Source organism: Mobula hypostoma, chromosome 4, assembly GCF_963921235.1.
Source record: "Mobula hypostoma chromosome 4, sMobHyp1.1, whole genome shotgun sequence".
NCBI lineage: Eukaryota > Metazoa > Chordata > Chondrichthyes > Myliobatiformes > Myliobatidae > Mobula > Mobula hypostoma.
In genome coordinates, this window is record NC_086100.1 from 99,494,481 (window position 1) to 99,515,524 (window position 21,044).

General features: G+C 43.2%; 1 protein-coding gene across 1 annotated transcript in view; it reads left to right on the plus strand.

Annotated features, from left to right (window-relative positions):
* cfi (complement factor I) overlaps positions 1 to 21,044 on the plus strand; it is a 205,100-nt gene that overhangs the window by 12,545 nt on the left and 171,511 nt on the right. Inside the window, exon 2 of the mRNA XM_063046272.1 lies at positions 17,161 to 17,208. Within this exon, the coding sequence (XP_062902342.1) occupies positions 17,161 to 17,208 (48 nt within the window). The remainder of the gene's footprint in view (positions 1 to 17,160; positions 17,209 to 21,044) is intronic.

The following is a 21,044-nucleotide window of genomic DNA, read 5'->3' on the forward strand; positions in this document are numbered from 1 at the left end:
TACTTCCCATCGACTCGTGAGAGGCGCACCGCTTCCAGGGTCTCGTTACCTCGGGTGTCGTATGTGTCCTGCCTTAGCGAACCGGTCCCTTTTTATCCCCCTGCTGGGGTATCACCTATCCATCACTTCAAACAGTTCAGGGTTCAAAGGGGGAGCCGCTCCAGACAGCTCTCTCTCTCCCGTCCCTTCATTACACATCTCCAGATGCTGTTTCATTGTGTTCCTTATCTCTCTCTTGAAGACAGATCGCAGACCAACTGCTGATCACACAGGACAGCTAACATCTTATCTATGTGTATTCTCGTCACAGGTGTTTCAATTGCCAGGAGTTTGGGCATGTGGCCAAAGTGTGCAAAGGAAAGAGAAGATGTGCAAGGTGTGGTGGGGAGCACGAATACCAAAAATTTGGAGAGGGAGTGAGACCAAAGTGCTGTATTTGTGGAGGTAACCATAGTGTAGCATACTGGGGATGTGAAGTGTTGAAAAAAGAGGTGGAGGTGCAGCAGACAAGGGTGAAGTAAAAAGTCTCATACGCTGAGGCAGTCAAGTTGGCAGGACAGAAGAAAATGAATGAGGGAGGATGTAGCAAAGAGCGAGCAGCAGCTAAAGAAAGGCAAGATAAGAAGAATGCATGGATAGAGAAGAAGAAATTGGTGACCTTTATAGCAGGAGTGGTAATCGCAATTTACGAGATCAAATCTAAAACTGAAAGGATTCAGATTATTGTGAAAGTTGCAGAGCACCATTTGGATATGATAGGATTAAAATGGGAAGAAGTAAACGATGAACTCAGGGTACAGTCAAGTCAAGAGACAGTATGTATGGGTTGATATTACTAATAATGCTACTTCTTCAATGGAATGCAAGAAGCCTGATTGCTAATGGACAAGATTTCAAGCAGTTTATAGCTAGCAGGAGAGAAAAGCCAGATATTGTGTGTATCCAGGAGACCTGGTTAAAGCCTAATTTGGATTTTGTTTTATATGGTTATGAGGCAGTAAGGCGAGACAGGAGAGAGGGTGGAGGAGGAGGAGGATGTGCAACTTATGTAAAGCAAGGTATTCCTTATAGAATACTAGGTATAGGAAGTGAACAAGAGTATGTGGTAGTAAAAGTATGGGCTGAAAGGAAAGAGTTGGTGATTGTAAATTATTATAATCCATGCAGAAGACTAGAGTTAAACAAGCTTGAGGAGATAGAAGGGCAGAATAGAGTAATGTTGTTTGGTGTGGTGATTTTAATGGACATAATGTATAATGGGAGAGTGACAGAACAGACATCAATGGTCGGGTAACAGAGGAGTTGCAAGATGAGAAGTACTTAGTGTGCCTAAATAATAGCAGTAGTACTAGAATTGATGTTAATACAGGTAAAGAATCTGTGCTTGATCTTACATTAGTATCAAACTCCATTGCGTCAGTGTGTGATTGGTTAGTGTACCAAGAAGGAACTGTAGGGAGTGATCATTACCCAATCTGGTGCAAGATAAATATTTCTGCCTCATTGGTCACAGAGAATACAGGTGGGAAATGGATCCTTGAGAAATCTAATTGGGAGAAATTTCTGGAAAAAAGTGATAGATATCTAAGTCAGGTCAGTGATGGAATGGACATAGAAACACTTGACAGCATATTAAAACAAGGTATAATATCAGCTGCATTAGAATCCATTCCTAAAAGTAAAGGAAGAACAAAGAAGAAAGTAATATCATGGTGGGATGATAATTGTAAGGAAGCAGTGAGAAATAGAAATAAGGCATTTGAACTGGTTAAAAGAACTCATAACTTCCAACATATGATTCAGTACAAACAAGCTCAGGCGGACAATAAGACATGCTAAAAGGACGCACTGGAGAAAGTATTGTGATTCAATTGGAAACACAACTCAAGTAGGAGAGGTGTGGGGGATGATAAAAAGGATGGGAGGGGACAGGAGAGAGTGGAGGTACCCAGTTCTGGTTGATGGAAATGTGACTGCAGTAACAAATAAGGAAAAGGCAGAGTTGTTGGCAAACACTTTTGTTATGTACATAGTTCCGATAAGTTGTCTGAGAAGGAAAGAAGAGGTAGAGAGAGAACAAAAGCTGAAAATATGGAGGCTTTATGTAGGAAAACTAACTTTGACGGTGTGCAAGATGTCCCTTTCAGCATGGGAGAATTAAGAAAGGCAGTAGATAAAACAGGAAAGACTGCGCCAGGTAAAGATGAAATATGTTATAGTATGATAAAACACTTGAGTGAAGGAAGTCTGGAGAAAGTACTGCTTCTGTATGACAAAGTCTGGGTTGAAGGAAGAATACCAGAGAGCTGGAGAGAGGCAATAGTTATTCCAATAAGGAAAATTGGAAAAGATGCCAGCAGGCCAGGAAACTACAGGCCAATTGCCTTGACGTCACATGTATGTAAACTTATGGAACGTATGATAAATGAGAGGTATAGTGTACTTCTGGGAAAGTAGAGGTATGGTGGCTACATATCAAAGCGGGTTCAGGAAAGGAAGGAACACTATGTTGTGTCTGGAGGACGAAATAAGAAAAGCTCAAGTAAATAAAGAGACAGTGGTTGCAGTTTTTTTTGATGTTGCAATGTTCATAGAAACCATAGAAACTACAGCACAGAAACAGGCCTTTTGGCCCTTCTTGGCTGTGCCGAACCATTTTCTGCCTAGTCCCACTGACCTGCACACGGACCATATCCCTCCATACACCTCCCATCCATGTATCTGTCCAATTTATTCTTAAATGTTAAAAAAGAACCCGCATTTACCACCTCGTCTGGCAGCTCATTCCATACTCCCACCACTCTCTGTGTAAAGAAGCCCCCCTAATGTTTCCTTTAAACTTTTCCCCCTTCACCCTTAACCCATGTCCTCTGGTTTTTTTCTCCCATTGCCTCAGTGGAAAAAGCCTGCTTGCATTCACTCTATCTATACCAATCATAATTTTATATACCTCTATCAAATCTCCCCTCATTCTTCTATGCTCCAGGGAATAAAGTCCTAACCTATTCAACCTTTCTCTGTAACTGAGTTTCTCAAATCCCGGCAACATCCTTGTAAACCTTCTCTGCACTCTTTCAACCTTATTTATATCCTTCCTGTAATTTGGTGACCAAAACTGAACACAATACTCCAGATTAGGCCTCACCAATGCCTTATACAACCTCATCATAACATTCCAGCTGTTATACTCAATACTTTGATTAATAAAGGCCAATGTACCAAAAGCTCTCTTTACAACCCTATCTACCTGTGACGCCACTTTTAGGGAATTTTGTATCTGTATTCCCAGATCCCTCTGTTCCACTGCACTCCTCAGTGCCTTACCATTAACCCTGTATGTTCTACGTTGGTTTGTACTTCCAACGTGCAATACCTCACACTTGTCAGTATTAAACTCCATCTGCCATTTTTTAGCCTATTTTTCCAGCTGGTCCAAGTCCCTCTGCAGGTTCTGAAAACCTTCCTCACTGTCTACTACACCTCCAATCTTTGTATCATCAGCAAACTTGCTGATCCAATTTACCACATTATCATCCAGATCATTGATATAGATGACAAATAACAATGGACCCAGCACTAATCCCTGTGGCACACCACTAGTCACAGGCCTCCACTCAGAGAAGCAATTCTCTACCACCACTCTCTGGCTTCTTCCATCGAGCCAATGTCTAATCCAATTTACCACCTCTCCATTTATACCTAGCGACTGAATTTTCCTAACTAACCTCCCATGCGGGACCTTGTCAAAGGCCTTACTGAAGTCCATGTAGACAATATCCACTGCCTTCCCTTCATCCACTTTTCTGCTAACCTCCTCGAAAAACTCCAATAGATTTGTCAAACATGACCTACCACGCACAAAGCCATGTTGACTCTCCCTAATAAGTCCCAGTCTATCCAAATGCTTGTAGATTCTGTCTCTTAGTACTCCCTCCAATAACTTACCTTCTACCAACGTTAAATTTACTGGTCTATAATTTCCCGGATTACTTTTCGATCCTTTTTTAAACAACAGAACAACATGAGCCACTCTCCAATCCTCCGGCACCTCACCTGTAGACAGTGACATTTTAAATATTTCAGCCAGGGCCCCTGCAATTTCAACACTAGTCTCCTTCAAGGTCCGAAGGAACACCCTGTCAGGTCCCGGGGATTTATCCACTTTAATTTTCCTCAAGACAGCAAGGACCTCCTCCTTTTCGATCTGTACAGTTTCCATGATCTCACTACTTGTTTTCCTTAATTCCATAGACTTCATGCCAGTTTCCTTAGTAAACACAGACGCAAAAAACCTATTTAAGATCTCCCCCATTTCCTTTGGTTCCGCACATAGCCGACCACTCTGATCTTCAAGAGGACCAATTTTATCCCTTACAATCCTTTTGCTTTTAATATACCTGTAAAAGCTCTTTGGATTATCCTTCAATTGGGTTAAGGACTTTTTAAATGGGAGAACTATTCAGGTGAAGATAGGATCAGAGCTATCAAGCCAGTTCCAAACAACAAAAGACAGTTCCTTATCTAGGCACAGCAAGGCTCAGATCTAGCTCCGGCGGTAGAACTTGACAGCGATACAGGCAAGGACGCAGGCGAGGTTGCAAGCAAGGCTTCAGGCAGAAAGTGAAGGGAAGGGAACAGTCCAGGAACTGAAGCTGCTTCTTCTTCTTCCTTGAGTTTTCACACCAGTTGGCATCCACACTGTTGCATTACTGCCATCTTCAGGATTTATTGTCCCTCATTGTCCGTCCACTTTAAAGCCGTCTTTCCAGTCCCGTCACCCTTAAAAAATTAAACAACCATTTCCTCCCCTGATCACTCTCTCCACATTCCAATAAACCTTTAACACTGTTCTCTACCAGACCTATTTTGCGTAATTGTTGTAACATTTGTTGTCTTTCCTGTGCAAATTTCCTGCATGAAATAAGGATATGCTCTACTGTTTCAGTCTCCTGACATAGATTGCAAAAACCTGTTGGATGTTTATTTATGATGGCCAGAGTACCATTAAGGTTGCTGTGCCCAATTCTCAGTCTACTTATAATTACTTGCTCCTTCTGTTTTACTCCCCTACCTCTTCCCACATCTACTCTGTTCTGAATTGAATGTAAATATCTTCCTTTTATTGCTCTATCCCAATGCTGCTGCCACTGTTGATTTATCCTTCTCCACACTATGCTCTTCCCCTCTGATTTTGATAGTTTAATATTGACCTCTATAGACCCTTTTTTGACTGCTGTTTTTGCCAGCTTATATGCTGTCTCATTTCCCATAATACCCGAATGTGCTGGAACCCACATGAATGCGATATTTTTGCCTTGTCTAGCCAGTCTTGAATTTGCAAACGGGATTTCATAAAGCAGATCCTGGTGACCTCGAGCTGTACCTGCCTTAATGCTTGCAAGGGCCGATACAGAATCACTACATATTAAATTAAGTCCCCTGATCTTTTCCCTTGTAAAGAACATAGCTTTTGTCTTCTCCACTGAAAATTTAACACCCCACTTTGTCCCCCACTTTCCAACTTGATTAATTCCATCTTGCATTTTCGTAAATATATGTTCAATATTTCTCCCTCTTTTCCACAAAGCCCCATCATCTGCAAACAATGACCTCCCCACTTCCGTTGGAATATTTACAAATATATAATTTATCAAAATGGAGAATAAAATTGGACTCACTACACTCCCCTGAGGTGTCCCGTTTTCTACAACATACTGGCTACCTTGTGTTGGGAACCGTCTCTGTGTCCATGCCTTCGCTAGGTAGGTCCAGCTGTTTGCCGCTATCTAGTGTTGGGAACTGTCTCATCGTGTTCAGCATTCTGTGTATAAGTCCTGGCCCTACATCCTGTTCCCAAGGAGGGGTCCTAGCTCTGTGTTCCATGTTCCTGTCTCCCTCAACCAAGGCTCTGCATTCCTGTCTCCCTCGACCAAGTCAAGGCTTCATGTCCTCGTCCTGTCCATGTGCCTCGCCCAGCCCAGGAGTACCTCACCCAACCCGGTGCTGGGGTTCCCTCGTCCTGTGCTGGGCTTCCCTTGTCCTGTGCTGGAGTTCCCTCGTCTTGCCCAGGAGTCTCTCGTTATGTCCTGTAGCCTCGCCTAGTCCTGTCTCCCAAGACCACGTCATGTCTTCGTCTAGTTCTAGAGTCCAAGCCTGAGTCAAGACCCAGGTTCTGGGTCCTTGTCCAGTCTCCGGCTCGGAGTCCAAGTCCAGGCTCCTAGTTCCCAGTTCCTGGTCCTGGTCCTGCTTGCCTAGCCAATGTCCTAGCCCAAGTCTGTGTTCTTGTCCCAGCTCTCTAGTCAAGTCCTGTTCCTAGTACTTCAGTGTCTGTGTCTTGCATTTGGGTCTGCCACCAATGCCCCCTGCTTATGTCGCTACTCTGTTACAGAAGATTGATGTTGGACATGCCAGTCCCCAAGGCTGGGGATATTTCCTTAATTTCCTTCTGAATTCAGAAGATTTTGAAAAGACCATGATTGTGGCATTTTTCCAATGCCTTGAAATGCTTGCTATTGGTAGTCTGGATGCCAGAGGGGAATAGGGATCATTTCCATGCATTCTGCTTTCACCTATCCTCCCCACAGACAGAACAGGAATAGTGTTCTCTTGGTCCTCACCTTTCATCTTATCAGCCTCCATCATTTCCAACAGCTGCAACGGGATCCCACAATCATTCACATTTTGGGGAATTATGATGCTATTAGGCAGGAACTTGGGAGTATAAATTGGGAACAGATGTACTCAGGGAAATGCACAGTATTATTGTGGACGCAGCAGGCCAGGCAGCACCTCTTCCTAGAGATGCTGCCTGGCCTACTGCATTCACCAGCAACTTTTATGTGTGTTGCTTGAATTTCCAGCATCTGCAGAATTCCTGTTGTTTGTATTATTGTGGAGGTTGTTTTGCATGGGCTTCTTGGTGGATTTGTCTCAAGGTAGGGTGAAGGAACTATGTTTGAAAAGAGAAGTGGAACATCTCATCAAGAGAAAGAAAGAAGTACTGTTTACTAAAGTCCTGATGAAGGATTTCAGCCTGAAACATCGACTGTTTAATCTTTTCCACAGATGCTGCGTGACCTGCTGAGTTCCTCCAGCATTTTGTGTGCATTATTTTGATTTTCAGCATCTGGAGATTTTCTCTTGTTTGTGACTGGATACTTAAGGTTCAGGAATCAAAGATCGGACAAGGCTTTAGGGAATTACAAGGCAGCCTGTAAGAAACTTAAGAATGTACTTTGGAGAGCTAGAAGCGGGAGATTGAGAAGATCTTGGACAGTAGGATTAAGGAAAACCATGAGGTTCCTTACACATATGTAAAGAACAGGAGGATGACTAGAGTGAGGGAAGGACCGATCAGGGATAGAAGAGGAAACATGAGCCTGGAGTCTGAAGAAGTAGGGGGAGATCCATACTCAGCAGTGAGAGGGACACTGAATGCAGTGTAAAACAGGTTGATATGCTAGAGTATTTTGATATTATGAAAGAGGATGTACAGGGACATTTGAAAAACTTTAGGATCAAGGATCAACTTTATTTCCACTTGTATTAGGAGCTTGTTGTGGTGTGTTGGTCAGGATATGACATGCAACAAAAAGCAACATTCAACAATAACGTATAAAGAATAAAAAATATATATAAAAGAAGCTAGTTAAGTTAACGTTTAAGGGATGGATATGGAATAAAACGTGCAGAAATAAATAAATTGGTATTGACAAAGCAAACAGTACTTTATAATAATAGCATTAAGTCCCTAGAGCTGGATGCAATGTACACCAGGTTGCCTCAGGAAGCCTTTGGTGATGATCTCACTGGCTACGGTAGTACCAAATGATTGGAGAGTGGCAAATCTTATTGCTTTGTTCAAGGTAGGAAGTAGGGATTGCCTGGGAATTATAGATCAGTGAGTCTTACATCAGTGGTGACCAAATTATTAGAGAATATTCTCAGGGGCAGGATTGAGGGCATTTGGAGAAACATAGTCTGATTTGGGATAGTCAGCATAGCTTTGTGAGGATCAAGGTCATGCCTCACAAGCCTGATTGAATTCTTTGAGGATGTGACAAAGTACATTGATGAAGGTAGAGCAGTGGATGTGGAGAACATGGATTTTAGCAAGGTGTTTGATAAGGTTCCCATGGTAGGCTCATTCAGAAAGTCAGGAGGCATGGAAGCCACCGTTCCCTGACTGCTCACTCACTGAAAGGTTAATCACCAGGCCTGGTTCATTACCCAACACCAAGTATTGTTGAACATCGATTTAAGAAATCCTTGTGATTGCACCAAACAAATTCTGCCTGATCTAAACTTCTTGCTCTCAGAAGGTCCCTGTTTATGTTTGGGAAGTTGAAGTTCCCCATGATAACTGCCATGTAAAGCCCACAAAGAACAGTGTGATAGATTTGGAGACATGGTTAGCACAATGTTTTACAGTACAGACAACCTGGGTTGCGTTCCCACTGCTGTCTGTAAGGAGTTAGTATGTTCTCCACATTACCATGTGGGTTTCCTCTGGGTGCTCTGGTTTCCTCCCATGGTCCAAAGATGTACCGGTTGATAGGTTAATTGGTCAGTGCAAATTGTCCCGTGATTAGGCTAGGATTAAATTCAGGATTGTTGAGTGACAAGACTGGAAGGGTCTATTCTGTGCTGTATCACAATAAATAAATAAATAAATACACTTCCTCATGCTGTCCCATCCAGGAGGTATCCTGGTAAAACTCCTCTGTACGCTCCCAAAGCTTCTACATCCTTCCTATAATGAGGTGACCAGAACTGAACACAGTATTCCAAGTGTGGTCTGACCAGAGTTTTTTAGAACTGTAACATTACCTTGTGGCTCTTGAACTCAATCTTCTGACTAATGAGGGCAACACACCATATGCCTTCTTAATAACCCCATCAACTTGCACAGCAACTTTGAGGAGCTGTGGATTTGGATCCCAAAATACCTCCATTCTTCCACACTGCTAAAAACCCTGCCATTAACCCTGTACTCTGTCTTCAAATTTGATCTTCCAAAGTGAATCACCATACTTTTCTGTGTTGAACTCCACCTGCCACTACTCAGGCCAGCTCTTCATCCTGTCAGTTTCCGATTGTAACCCTTCAGAGCCTTCTACTCTATCCATAACACTTCAACCCTAGTTATCTGCATAATTACTATTCCACCTTTCCACTTCCTCATCCAAGTAATTGGAGCAGGGAAAATTATGAGAGAATTAGGGAAGAGCTAGGGAAAGATGATCAGGTTGGGCAGGTCCACATCTGACACATGGAGGGTGTTTAAAGACCAACTGCACAGTGGACGGGACAGGTATATTTCAGCAAGTAGGATAGTGAGGTAAGAGAAATTTAGATGTTTACAGAGGTGATAAATTTAGTTAACAACAAAAAGGAAAGTATGTATAGCTTAGGAAGATAGAATCAAACAGAGCCCCTGAGAATTATAAAAGCCAAAAAAAAACCTCAGGGATACAATTAGGAAAGCCAGGATGGGCCATGAAATGTCCTTGGCAAGTAGGATTAAAGAGAGTCCCAAGGCATTCTGTACATACATCAAGAGGATAACCAGGGAGAGGGTAGAACCACAGAGGAACATTTGTTTGGAATCAGAGGATATGGGTGAGGCCCTCAATGAGTACTTGCATCGGTATTTACCAAGGAGAAGAACGTTTGATAAGGTGCCACACATGAGGCTGTTTAACAAAATAAAATCCTATGGCATTACAGGAAAGATATTGGCATGGATAGAGGAATGGCTGAGAGGCAGGAGGCAGGAATTAGGAATAAAGGGGTCCTTTTCTGGTCAGCTGCCAGTGGTGTTCCTCAGGGGTCAGTATTGGAACATTGTCAATGATTTAGATCGGGACTACAGAGCGTCGTGGGAGCTGAATTCTGAAGGAAGGCAGTTTTTTAAAAAACTTCTTTGAGTGCAAGAAAGGCGAGACTGCACAGGCGCGTGACGTCAACAGGACCGCGCGGAGAGTTTAAAAAGGAGACCACCCTATACAGCGGGCAGCGGAGTGAGTGGGAGTAGGGCTTTGGCTTCAACGGGCTTCGGCTTGATGACTTACTGCTTATTAGGGAAAGTGAAGAGGTGATAGACAGGAACTACAGGGAGGTAGTCATCCCTAGGCTACAGGGGTCAGAAAACTGGGTCACTGTCAAGAGAGGGAAGGGAAATGCCCAGATAGTGGAGAGCACACCTGTGGCTGACCCCCTCAGCAACAAATATCTTGTTCTGGATGCTGTTGAGGGGGATGACCTGACAGGGGACGCCCACGGTGACTGGGTCTCTGGCACTGAGCATGGCGCTGTTGTGCAGGAGAGAAGGAGGGAGAAGAGGAATGCGGTAGTCGTAGAGGATTCCACAGTCAGGGGAACGGACAGGAGATTCTGTGAGCCTGATAGAGATACCCACATGGTGTGTTGCCTCCCAGGTGCCAGGGTACGGGATGTCTTGGATCGGGTCCTGGATATTCTGAAGGGGGAGGGTGAGCAGCCAGTTGTCTTGGTACACGTTGGTACCAATGACATAGATAGGACAAAGGAGGAGGTCCTGAAGAGAGATTTCCAGGAGTTAGGAAGGAAGCTGAGAAGCAGGACCTCCAGGGTAGTAATCTTGGGATTGCTACCTGTGCCACGTGCTAGCGAGGGCAAGAATACTAGGATCAGGCAGATGAATGCGTGGCTGAGAGACTGGTGCAGGGGGCAGGGCTTCAGATTCTTGGAAAATTGGGATCTCTTCTAGAGGAAATATGACCTGTTCAAAAAGGACGGGTTACACCTGAACCCGAAAGGGACCAATATCCTGGCAGGAAAGTTTAATAGAGCTGTTAGGGAGGGTTTAAACCAATTTGGCAGGGGGATGGGAACCGGAATGACAGAGCGGAGGAAAGGGTTAAACAGAAATAAATCTAATATAGTGAACAGTAAAGATGTCAGGAAAGACAGGCAGGTGATGGGGCAAATTTGTAGCCATTGGGATGAGTTGCAGTGCAATAAAGTTGCCCTGAAATCAAAGCGAAAAGTACCAAATACTGGTCTTAAGGTGTTATACTTAAATGCACGCAGCATAAGGAATAAGGTGGATGATCTTGTCGTACAGCTACAGATTGGCAGGTATGATATTGTGGCCATCACTGAGAACTGGCTAAAGGATGCATGTCTCTGGGAGCTGAACGTCCAAGGATACACAGTGTTCAGAAGGATAGGAAGGTAGGCAGAGGGGGAGGCGTGGCTTTATTGGTAAGAAATGATATTAAATCATTAGAACGAGGTTATATAGGATCGGAAGGTGCAGAATCTTTATGGGTTGAGCTAAGAAACAGCAGGGGTAAAAGGACCCTGATGGCAGTTATTTATAGGCCTCCAAACAGCTGCAGGGATGTGGACTACAAGTTACAACTGGAAATAGAAAAGGCTTGTCAGAAGGGCAGTGTTATGATAATTGTGGGGGATTTTCACATGTGAGTGGATTGGGAAATTGGATGACTTACCTGGGACAAGCTGCGGCAGCCGGATCTCTGGCACTGAGTCTGGTTCTGCAGTGCAGAAGGGAGGGTGGAAGAAGATGAGAGTGGTAGTGATAGGGGACTCGATAGTTAGAGATACAGACAGGAGGTTCTGTGGTCGTGACAGAGACTCCCGAATGGTTTGTTGTCTCCCGGGTGCCAGGGTCAGGGATGTCTCTGATCGCGTGCCAGCATTCTGAAATGGGAGGGTGATCAGCCAGATGTCATGGTACACATTGGTATCAATGACGTAGGAAGAAAGAGTGAGGAGGTCCTGAAGAGTGAGTATAGAGAGCTTGGTAGGAAGTTAAAAAGCAGGACCTCGAGGGTGGTAATCTCAGGATTGCTACCTGTGCCACGTGCCAGTGAGGATAAGAATAGGATGCTCTGGCGGATGAACACGTGGCTGAGGAACTGGTGTAGGGGGCAGATGGGACCTGTACAAGAGAGACGGGTTACACCTGAACTACAAGGGGACCAATATCCTTGCAGGGAGGTTTGTTAGTGCTTTTGGGGAGGGTTTAAACTAGATTTGCAGGGGGATGGGAACCAGAGTGCCAGAGCAGATAGTGGAGCGGGGGTGAAAATAAATGATGTTAAAAGTTCATGCAAAGTCACAAACAGAGGGGTTGTGTCTGGTGGTAATAATCTTCTGAAGTGTGTCTATTTCAATGCAAGGAGTACTGTGGGGAAGGCAGATGAGCTGAGGGCATGGACTGACACAAGGAAGTACGACATTATAGCCATTAGTGAAACTTGGCTACAGGAGGGGCAGGACTGCCAGTTCCAGGGTTCCGATGTTTCAGATGTGATAGAGGCAGAGGAATGAAGGGTGGGGGGGGGGGTGGCATTGCTTGGCAGGGAAAATGTTACAGCAGTGCTCAGGCAGGATAGATTAGAGGGCTTGTCTACTGAGGCCATATGGGTGGAGCTGAGAAACAGGAAAGGTATGACTGTATTAATAGGGTTGTATTACAGACCACCCAATAGTCAGCAAGAATTGGAGGAGCAAATCTGCAGAGAGGTAGCAGACAACTGCAGGAAACATAAAGTTGTGATAGTAGGGAATTTTAATTTTCCACATATTGATGGGGACTCCCATACTGTTAAAGGTCTAGACGGGTTAGAATTTGTAAAATGTGTTCAGGAAAGTTTTCTAAATCAATATATAGAGGTTCCAACTAGAGAGGATGCAATATTAGATCTCTTGTTAGGAAACGAGTTAGGACAGGTGACAGAAGTGCGTGTAGGGGAAACCTGTGGTTCCAGTGATCATAACACCATTAGTTTCAACTTGATCATGGATAAAGATAGATCTGGTCCTCAGATTGAGGTTCTAAACTGGAAAAAGGCCAAATTTGAAGAAATGAGAAAGGATCTAAAAAGCGTGGATTGGGACAGGTTGTTCTCTGGCAAGGATGTGATTGGTAAGTGGAAGGCCTTCAAAGGAAAAATTTTTGAGAGTGCAGAGTTTATATGTTCCTGTCAGGATTAAAGGCAAAGTGAGTAAGAATAAGGAACCTTGGTTCTCGAGGGATATTGGAACTCTGATAAAGTAGAAGAGAGAGATGTATAACATGTATAGGAAACAGGGAGCAAATAAGGTGCTTGAGGAATATAAAAAGTGCAAAAAAAAACTTAAAGAAATCAGGAGGGCTAAAAGAAGACATGAGGTTACTTTGGCAGTCAAGGTGAAGGATAATCCAAAGAGCTTCTACAGGTATATGAAGAGTAAAAAGATTGTAAGGGATAAAATTAGTCCTCTTGAAGATCAGAGTGGTCGGCTATGTATAGAACCAAAAGAAATGGGGGAAATCTTAAATAGTTTTTTTGCGTCTGTATTTACTAAGGAAACTGGCATGGAGTCAATAGAAATAAGGCAAACAAGTAGTGAGGTCACGGAACCTATACAAATTGAAGAGGAGGAGGTGCTTGCTATCTTGAGGCAAATCAGAGTAGAGAAATTCTCAGGACCTGACAGGGTATTCCCTCTGACCTTGAAGGAGACTACTGTTGAAATTGCAGGGGCCCTGGCAGATATATTTAAAATGTCGGTATCCACGGATGAAGTGCTGGAGGATTGGGGGATAGCTCATGTTGTTCCCTTGTTTAAAAAAAGGCTCAAAAAGTGATCAGGGAAATTATAGGCTGGTAAGTTTGACATTGGTAGTAGGTAAATTATTGGAAGGAGTACTAAGAGATAGGATCTACAAGTATTTGGATAGACAGGGACTTATTAGGGAGAGTTAACATGGCTTTGTGCGTGGTAGGACATGTTTGACAAATCTGTTGGAGTTTTTCGAAGAGGTTACCAGGAAAGTGGTTGAAGTAAAGGCAGTGGATGTTGTCTACATGGACTTCAGTAAGGCCTTTGACAAAGTCCCACATGGGATGTTAGTTAGGAAGATTCAGTCGCTAGGTATACATGGAGAGGTGGTAAATTGGATTAGACATTGGCTCAATGGAAGAAGCCAGAGAGTGGTAGTAGAGAATAGCTTCTCTGACTGGAGGCCTGTGACTAGTGGTGTGCCACAGGGATCAGTGTTGGGTCCATTGTTATTTATCATCTATATCAATGATCTGGATGATAATGTGGTAAATTGGATCAGCAAATTTGCTGATGATCCAAAGATTGGAAGAGTAGTGGACAGTGAGGAAGGTTTTCAAAGCTTGCAGAGGGATTTGGACCAGCTGGAAAAATAGGCTGCAAAATGGCAGATGGAGTTTAATACAGACAAGTGTAAGGTATTGCACTTTGGAAGGACAAATGCTGAGCTATAGTCGATGAACAGCATCCTGACATAGGTGTTTGTATTGTCCAAGTAATCTAAGGCAGTGTGAAGAGCCATTGAGATTACATCTGCAGTAGACCTATTGTGACGATAGGCAAATTGCAGTGGGTCCAGGTCCTTGCTGAATCAGGAGTTGATTCCAGCCATAACCAACTTCTCAAAGCATTTCATCACTGTAGATGTCATTGCTACTGGGCAATAGTCATTAGGGCAGCTCACACTACTCTTCTTGGGCACTGGTATACTTGTTGCCCTTTTGAAGCAGGTGGGAACTTCCGACTGTAGCAGTGAGAGATTGAAAATGTCTTTGAATACACCCACCAGCTGGTTGGCACACGTTTTCAGAGTCTGACCAGGTACTCCCGCCTTGTAAGTGTGCACCTTCTGAAAGACAGCCTGACATGGGGCTTCAGGAAGTGATCACATGGTCACCGAGACAGCAGGGATCCTCACAGCTGTAGTTATATTTTTATTTTCTAAGCGAGCATAAAAGGTGTGCAGCTTGTCTGGTAGTGAAGTGTTCATGAAGTTGGGTTTTGCTTTGTAGGAAGTAATAAACTGCCAGAGTTGATGTCACCTCCAACCTCGCTCGGAATTGTTTCTTTGCTCTTGAAATAGCCCTCTGCAGGTCAGACCTGCGGAGATTCACACATTCCCTACATTCACTTACACACACTAGGGGAAAGTTACGGCGGCCAATTGACATACAAACCCACAGATCTTTGGGATGTGGGAGGAAATGCAAAGCCCACACTGCCACAGGGAGTACATGCAAACTCCACTCAGAAAACAGCCAAGGTCAGAATGGAGCCCACTCTCTGCTGGAGTAAGGTAGCAGCCTACTAGCTCTGCCACTGTGTTGCCCATCAGAAGCCGTTTCTGTCACTTCAATCTTATAGGCATGGTGAGTCACAGGGAGAGCATGCAAACCCCACACAGACAACAACCAAGATCAGGATTGAACCCAAGGCTCTGGTGCTGGGAGGTAGCAGTGCCACTGGGCACACCATCAGTTTCAATTTCTGTCACTGTCTTACAACATGGTTAGTCTCTTCAAAGTGCTCTTCCAGTGGCATTCCCTAAGATTAGGTCAAATACTGACACCTCTCTGGTTGGATGATCTACCTCTATGTGTTGAAAAAGAACAAGAAATTTGACGGAATGAAACTGGGACCAAAAAAGAGGGAAGTTCCAACATCTACTGTATGCAGTCAAAAGGACATTGAATTTCATTGTTATTTCACCAGATAGTTGCTGTGCCCTTTGTGAGCCTTCAGTGATCCACTCTATTCTCACTTGCAGATCATTACTGTACTGAGAAGGCCTCCATCAAAGACAGAAATGGTATTCATTGTGTTCTTATGTTACGTACCCCGTAACTGGGTTGCCAAACCAGCAGAAATGGATCACTCAGTTGGAGTCTGGATTACTAGAACTAAGAAAGTTTTATTAAAGAAACAAGCAACACAGTAATCGAAAGGATAATAAATGCAACAGTTCAGCAATGATAAACACACATGTGCAGAGAATTAAGATAACAGCATCAATCAAGCTCTATCGTTGTCTAGGGGTAAATGACCAAATTTCAAAGTGACACAAAAGTTCAGTCCAATTTAGTTCAGTTCGCAGTAATCGTTGCCATGGCGATGGACAACGTGGGGGGAGGGAGAGAGAGAGAGAGAGAAAACGGGAACGACTGATCATTCAGACACGGCTTCCACACACAGACCTGCGATATGGCTCACAAGCAGCTTTCGGGCAGGTCCTTTGTGATGTCACCTGAGGTCACCGACTGTGACCCCTCCTCCAAGTGCGGTCGATCCTCTGCAGTGAATCCGGCACCCAAGCGAGGGTGGACACACACCGGGTTCCCGCTGATCGTACCTTTCCACCCTGTGCGTTTAAGGTCTGTTACTTCCCACCGACTCGTCAGAGGCGCACCGCTTCCAGGGTCTCGTTACCTCGGGTGTCGTGTGTCCTGCCTTAGCGAACCTGTCCCTTTTTATCCCCCTGCTGGGGTATCGCCTGTCCATCACTTCAAACAGTTCAGGGTTCAAAGGGGGAGCCGCTCCAGACAGCTCTCTCTCTCCCGTCCCTTCATTACACATCTCCAGATGCTGTTTCATTGTGTTCCTTATCTCTCTCTTGAAGACAGGTGGCAGAGCAACTGCTGATCACATAGGACGGCTAACATCTTATCTATGTGTATTCTCGTCACATGTGCAAAAGCATATCGTCCCTCCTCATTCACTTATTCCTCTTGCATTTGTTGCTCTTTTTGTGGAGCTTAAAAACAGGCAGGATGAATCAATGGGCCCTAAGTTAGTTCCGGTGGAATATAAAACAAACTTTTACCGTCACTATTCATAATGCCTTGCATATTCACCCTGTCCAATGACATATCGCCTTTACAGCTCCTTAACGTTCTACTTCCTTCCTCCAGTGCATTTGAAATAAAACTCATCTGCCAGAGGAAAGGCCACATAATCAGAAAGGCAACAAAAATTCCCTTTATAAATACATTTTATAATTTTATTAAGAGAAAAAAATATGCCTTCTTATGCAGTCTCATCAATACATAGTTTACCTACAGAAATTAGATTGACTCTTAACTGATCTTTGGTGTGTTTAGGACCAGTTAGAAGAAGGAGTGAAATGTGAACATTGGCTGTAACAAGTGCATCATAGAAGGAGTAAAAGCCATTCACTTGTGTTATTCTGTCATCATGAGGAGATTCCTAGAGTTGTAAAAATATTATAGTGTGTATGTTCTTGATTAACTTGTGCCAGAGTTACCGAAGACATTCTCATGGCTTATCTGTTTATGGGAAAAATAATATCTTTTTTTTTATCAGAAACTGTCGACAAATTACAACGCAAAGGACAATAATGCCACCTCAGCAGTAAGTCTCTGTTTTAAGATTTATTTTTTTATTTAAGTGATCATATCCTGAAATGTTCATTGAAGACGTTATAGCAGTATATGATTCTGCAGATGTGTTACAGTTTGCTATCATTTGTCCTTATATGGGCAGGTTTCCCACTTATGGAAACAATATGTGTTGAGGGAAAATAAGTATTGATTGAGCAGTAGCAACTATCAGAATGATGAACAACTTGGCAAAGCAAAAAGAAAGCTCAATCATACATGCTGGTTGAATCAAGAACAGTACAGCAATGCAATGAAAAATTAAACTAAAATTCTTCCTGTATATGGTCCATATACTCCCTTCTGTGAATGTTCTTGTGTGTATCTAATAGACACTTAAATGCCACTACCTTCTCTGGTTCCACCATTACCTCTGGCACCTTCCCTGGAAGAGAGCCCAATGATCCGAAACTCTTATGTCCTCCCTCCTACACTGACTCCTTAGCCACATGTTAAACTGGATGATCTTCCTTTCTCTGGCCTCACTAGCACGTGGCATGGGTAGCAATCCAGACATCAGTACCCTGGAGGTTCTGCCCTTTGACTTAGCACTTATCTTCCTGAACTCAATTTACAGAACCTCATCACTCTTCCTACCTATGTCATTGGTACCTACATGGACCTCAATCTCTGGCTGCTCACCTTCCCTTTTAAGAGTGAAGTATAAAATGTTCTCTGCAAATTTAAATTCAATTCCTCTAGCTATCTATTATCATATGGAGGACTGTGTTTTATTGAATTTGTAACCAATAGAGTCTTGACGTGTACTTGCATTACCTTGGCAGAGAAGGTTACTGGGCAAGAGCTGGAAGATCAGATTAATAAAATGGGTGCCCACTGATCAGCATGAGTGTGCCAGGTTTAATGGCCTATTGCCATGCTGTTTAGTTCTGTTATAAGAGATAAGGAGGGAATGAGTGGTTGTGGTATACTTAGAATATCAGAAGACCTTTAACTTCAGGGCCACTCAGGAAAAAGCTAAATGAATTAGTGTAGCAATATACTGATCTGGACTGAGGACTGGTTAATGCACAGAAAACAGAATGTGCTAATAAACAGATCATCATTGTGTTGATAGCCAGAGGGTGCTGCCAGGGTCCCACCTGTTCACAACTCCTGTGAGTTATTTGGATGATGAAGATTCAGAACTGTATATCTATGTTTGCTGACGATTAAAACAAATTGTAATATGGACTCTGGGGTATTGCCACTTCAGAGAGAGAACTTTTAAATTGCAGAGACTGATGGGTGTTGCTTTGCAAAAAGGCCGCGGTATCCCTAGGTATTCCTAAACTTGGAAAATCAGTCAAAGTCAAAGTTGAGTTTATTGTCATATGCACAAGTACATAAGGTTGTTGGAATAGGGGAATTAACATTCCACAAATTGACTGGGACTCTCATAGTGTAAAAGGACTAGATGGGATAGTGTTTGTCAAATGCGTTCAGGAGAGTTTCCTTTATCAGTACATAGAAGTCCCAATGAGAGAGCGTGCAATACTTGATCTGCTATGTGGAAATGTGACAGAAGTTTGTTAGAAGTAAAGTTCAAAGTAAATTTAATATCAAAGTCCATATATGTCACCATAAACAATCCTGAGATTCAGTTTTTGCCGGCATACTCAAGAAACCTATAGAATAATTACCGTAACAGAACCAATGAAAGTGTCCAATTAGGGCATTCAACTAGAATGCAGAAGTCAATAAACTGCAACTACAAAGAGAAGAAATAACAATAACAAATAAATAAGCAATAAATATTGAGAACATAAAATGAAATGTCTTTAAAAGTAAGTTTATGGGTTGTAGGAACATTTCAAAGATGGGTTAAGTGAAGTTGAATGAAGTTATCCCCTTAGGTTCAAGAGCTTGATGGTTGAGGTGTAATAACTGTTCCTGGACCTGGTGATGTGACCTTGAGGCTCCTGTACCTTCTTCCATCCCTGATGATGGATGCTACTTTCCTACAATCTCCACAAACTCCTTTGGAAGTAGAAATGCTGATGTGCTTTATTCATAATTGCACTTATGTGCTGGGGCTAGGACAGGTCCTCCAATAACACCTAGGAACTTAAGGTTGCTGACCCTCTCCAGATCTGATCCTCTGATGAGGACTGGCTCATGCACCTCTGGTTTTCTTTTCCTGAAGTCTATAGTCATCTCCTTGGTCTTGTTGACACTAAGTTGTTGTTGTGACACCATCAGCCAGATTTCCAATCTCCCTCCTATATGCTGATTCATCACCACATTTCATTCTGCCTGTGACGGTGGTGTCATCAGCAAACCTGATTATGACATTGGAGCTGTGATTAGTCTCAAAGTCATAGGCAGAAAGCAAGGAGAGCAGGGGACTAAGCACACAGCCCTATGGTGCACCTATGCTGATGGAGATCACATTGTTGCCAACCCAAATTGACTGGGGTTTGCAAGTGAGGAAATCCAGGATCCAATTGTATAAGGAGATATTGAGGCCAAACTCCTGATTAGTTTTGAGGGGATGGTGGTATTGAATGCTAAGCAGTAATTGATAAAGAGCATCCTGATGTATGCTTCTTGGGCAGGAATTGATATGTTTCAACACCAACCTCACAAATCACTTCATCACCATGGATTTAAGTGCTGAGGCAGGTCACCACATTCTTCTTGGCACTGATAAAATTGAAGCCTGCCTAAAGCGAGGGGTTAAGATCTCAGTGAGCACACTATCCAGTTGTGTAGGGGTACACTTTGCATCTGGTGATCATAGTGCCATTAGTTTCAAAGTAATTATGGGAATGGATAGATCTGGTCCACAGGATGAGATTCTAAATTGGAGAAAGGCCAGTTTTGATGGTATCAGAAAGAATCTGGCAAGTGTGGATTGAGACAGGCTGTTTTCTGACAAATGTGTACTTGGTAAGTGAAATTTTGAGATTATAAAACTTGTATGTGCCTGTCAGAAAAAAAGGTAAAGATAACGGATTTAGGGAACCTGGGTTTCCAAGAGATATTGAGGCCGTGGTTCAGGAAAAAAAAAGGTGCCTAGCAGGTATGGGCAGGTATAAGAAATGCAAGAGAATTTTTAGTATAAGAAATGGAGTATAAGAAATACAAGAGAATTTTTAAGAAAGAAATCAGGAGGGCTAAAAGAAGGCACCAATTTGCAGGTGACACCAAGACTGGGGGTGTAGCAGACAGCAAGGAATTTAATGCAGGCAAGTGTGAGGTGTTGTACTTCAGTAGGACCAACCAGGGTAGGTCTCACACAGTGAGCGGTGGGGCACTGAGGAGTGTGGTAGAACAAAGGGATCTAGGAATATAGGTTCATAATTCATTGAAAGTGTCATCATTGATAGGGTCATAAAGAAAGGCTTTGGCTCATCAGCCTCCATAAATCAAAGTATTGAGTACAGGAGATGGGATGTTATGTTGAAGTTGTATAAGACATTGGTGAAGCCTCATTTGGAGTACTGTGTGCAGTTTTGGTCTCCTACCTAAAGGAAGGATGTGAGTAAGGCTGAAAGAGTACAGAGAAAATTTACAAGGATGTTGCCAGGTCTGGAGGGTCTGAGTTATAAAGTTAGGACTTTATTCCTTGAACTTCGAAGATTGGGAGGAGATTTGATAGAGGTATACAAAATTATGAGGGATGTAGATAGGGTAAACACAAGCAGGCTTTTTCCACTGAGACTGGGTGGGACTACAACCAGAGGTCATGGGCGAAGGGTGAAAGGTGAACATTTTAAGGGGAAACTCAGAGTGTCGTAAGAGTGTGGAATGAGCTGGAATCAATTTCGATTTCAACATTCATGAGAAGTTTGGATAGGTACATTT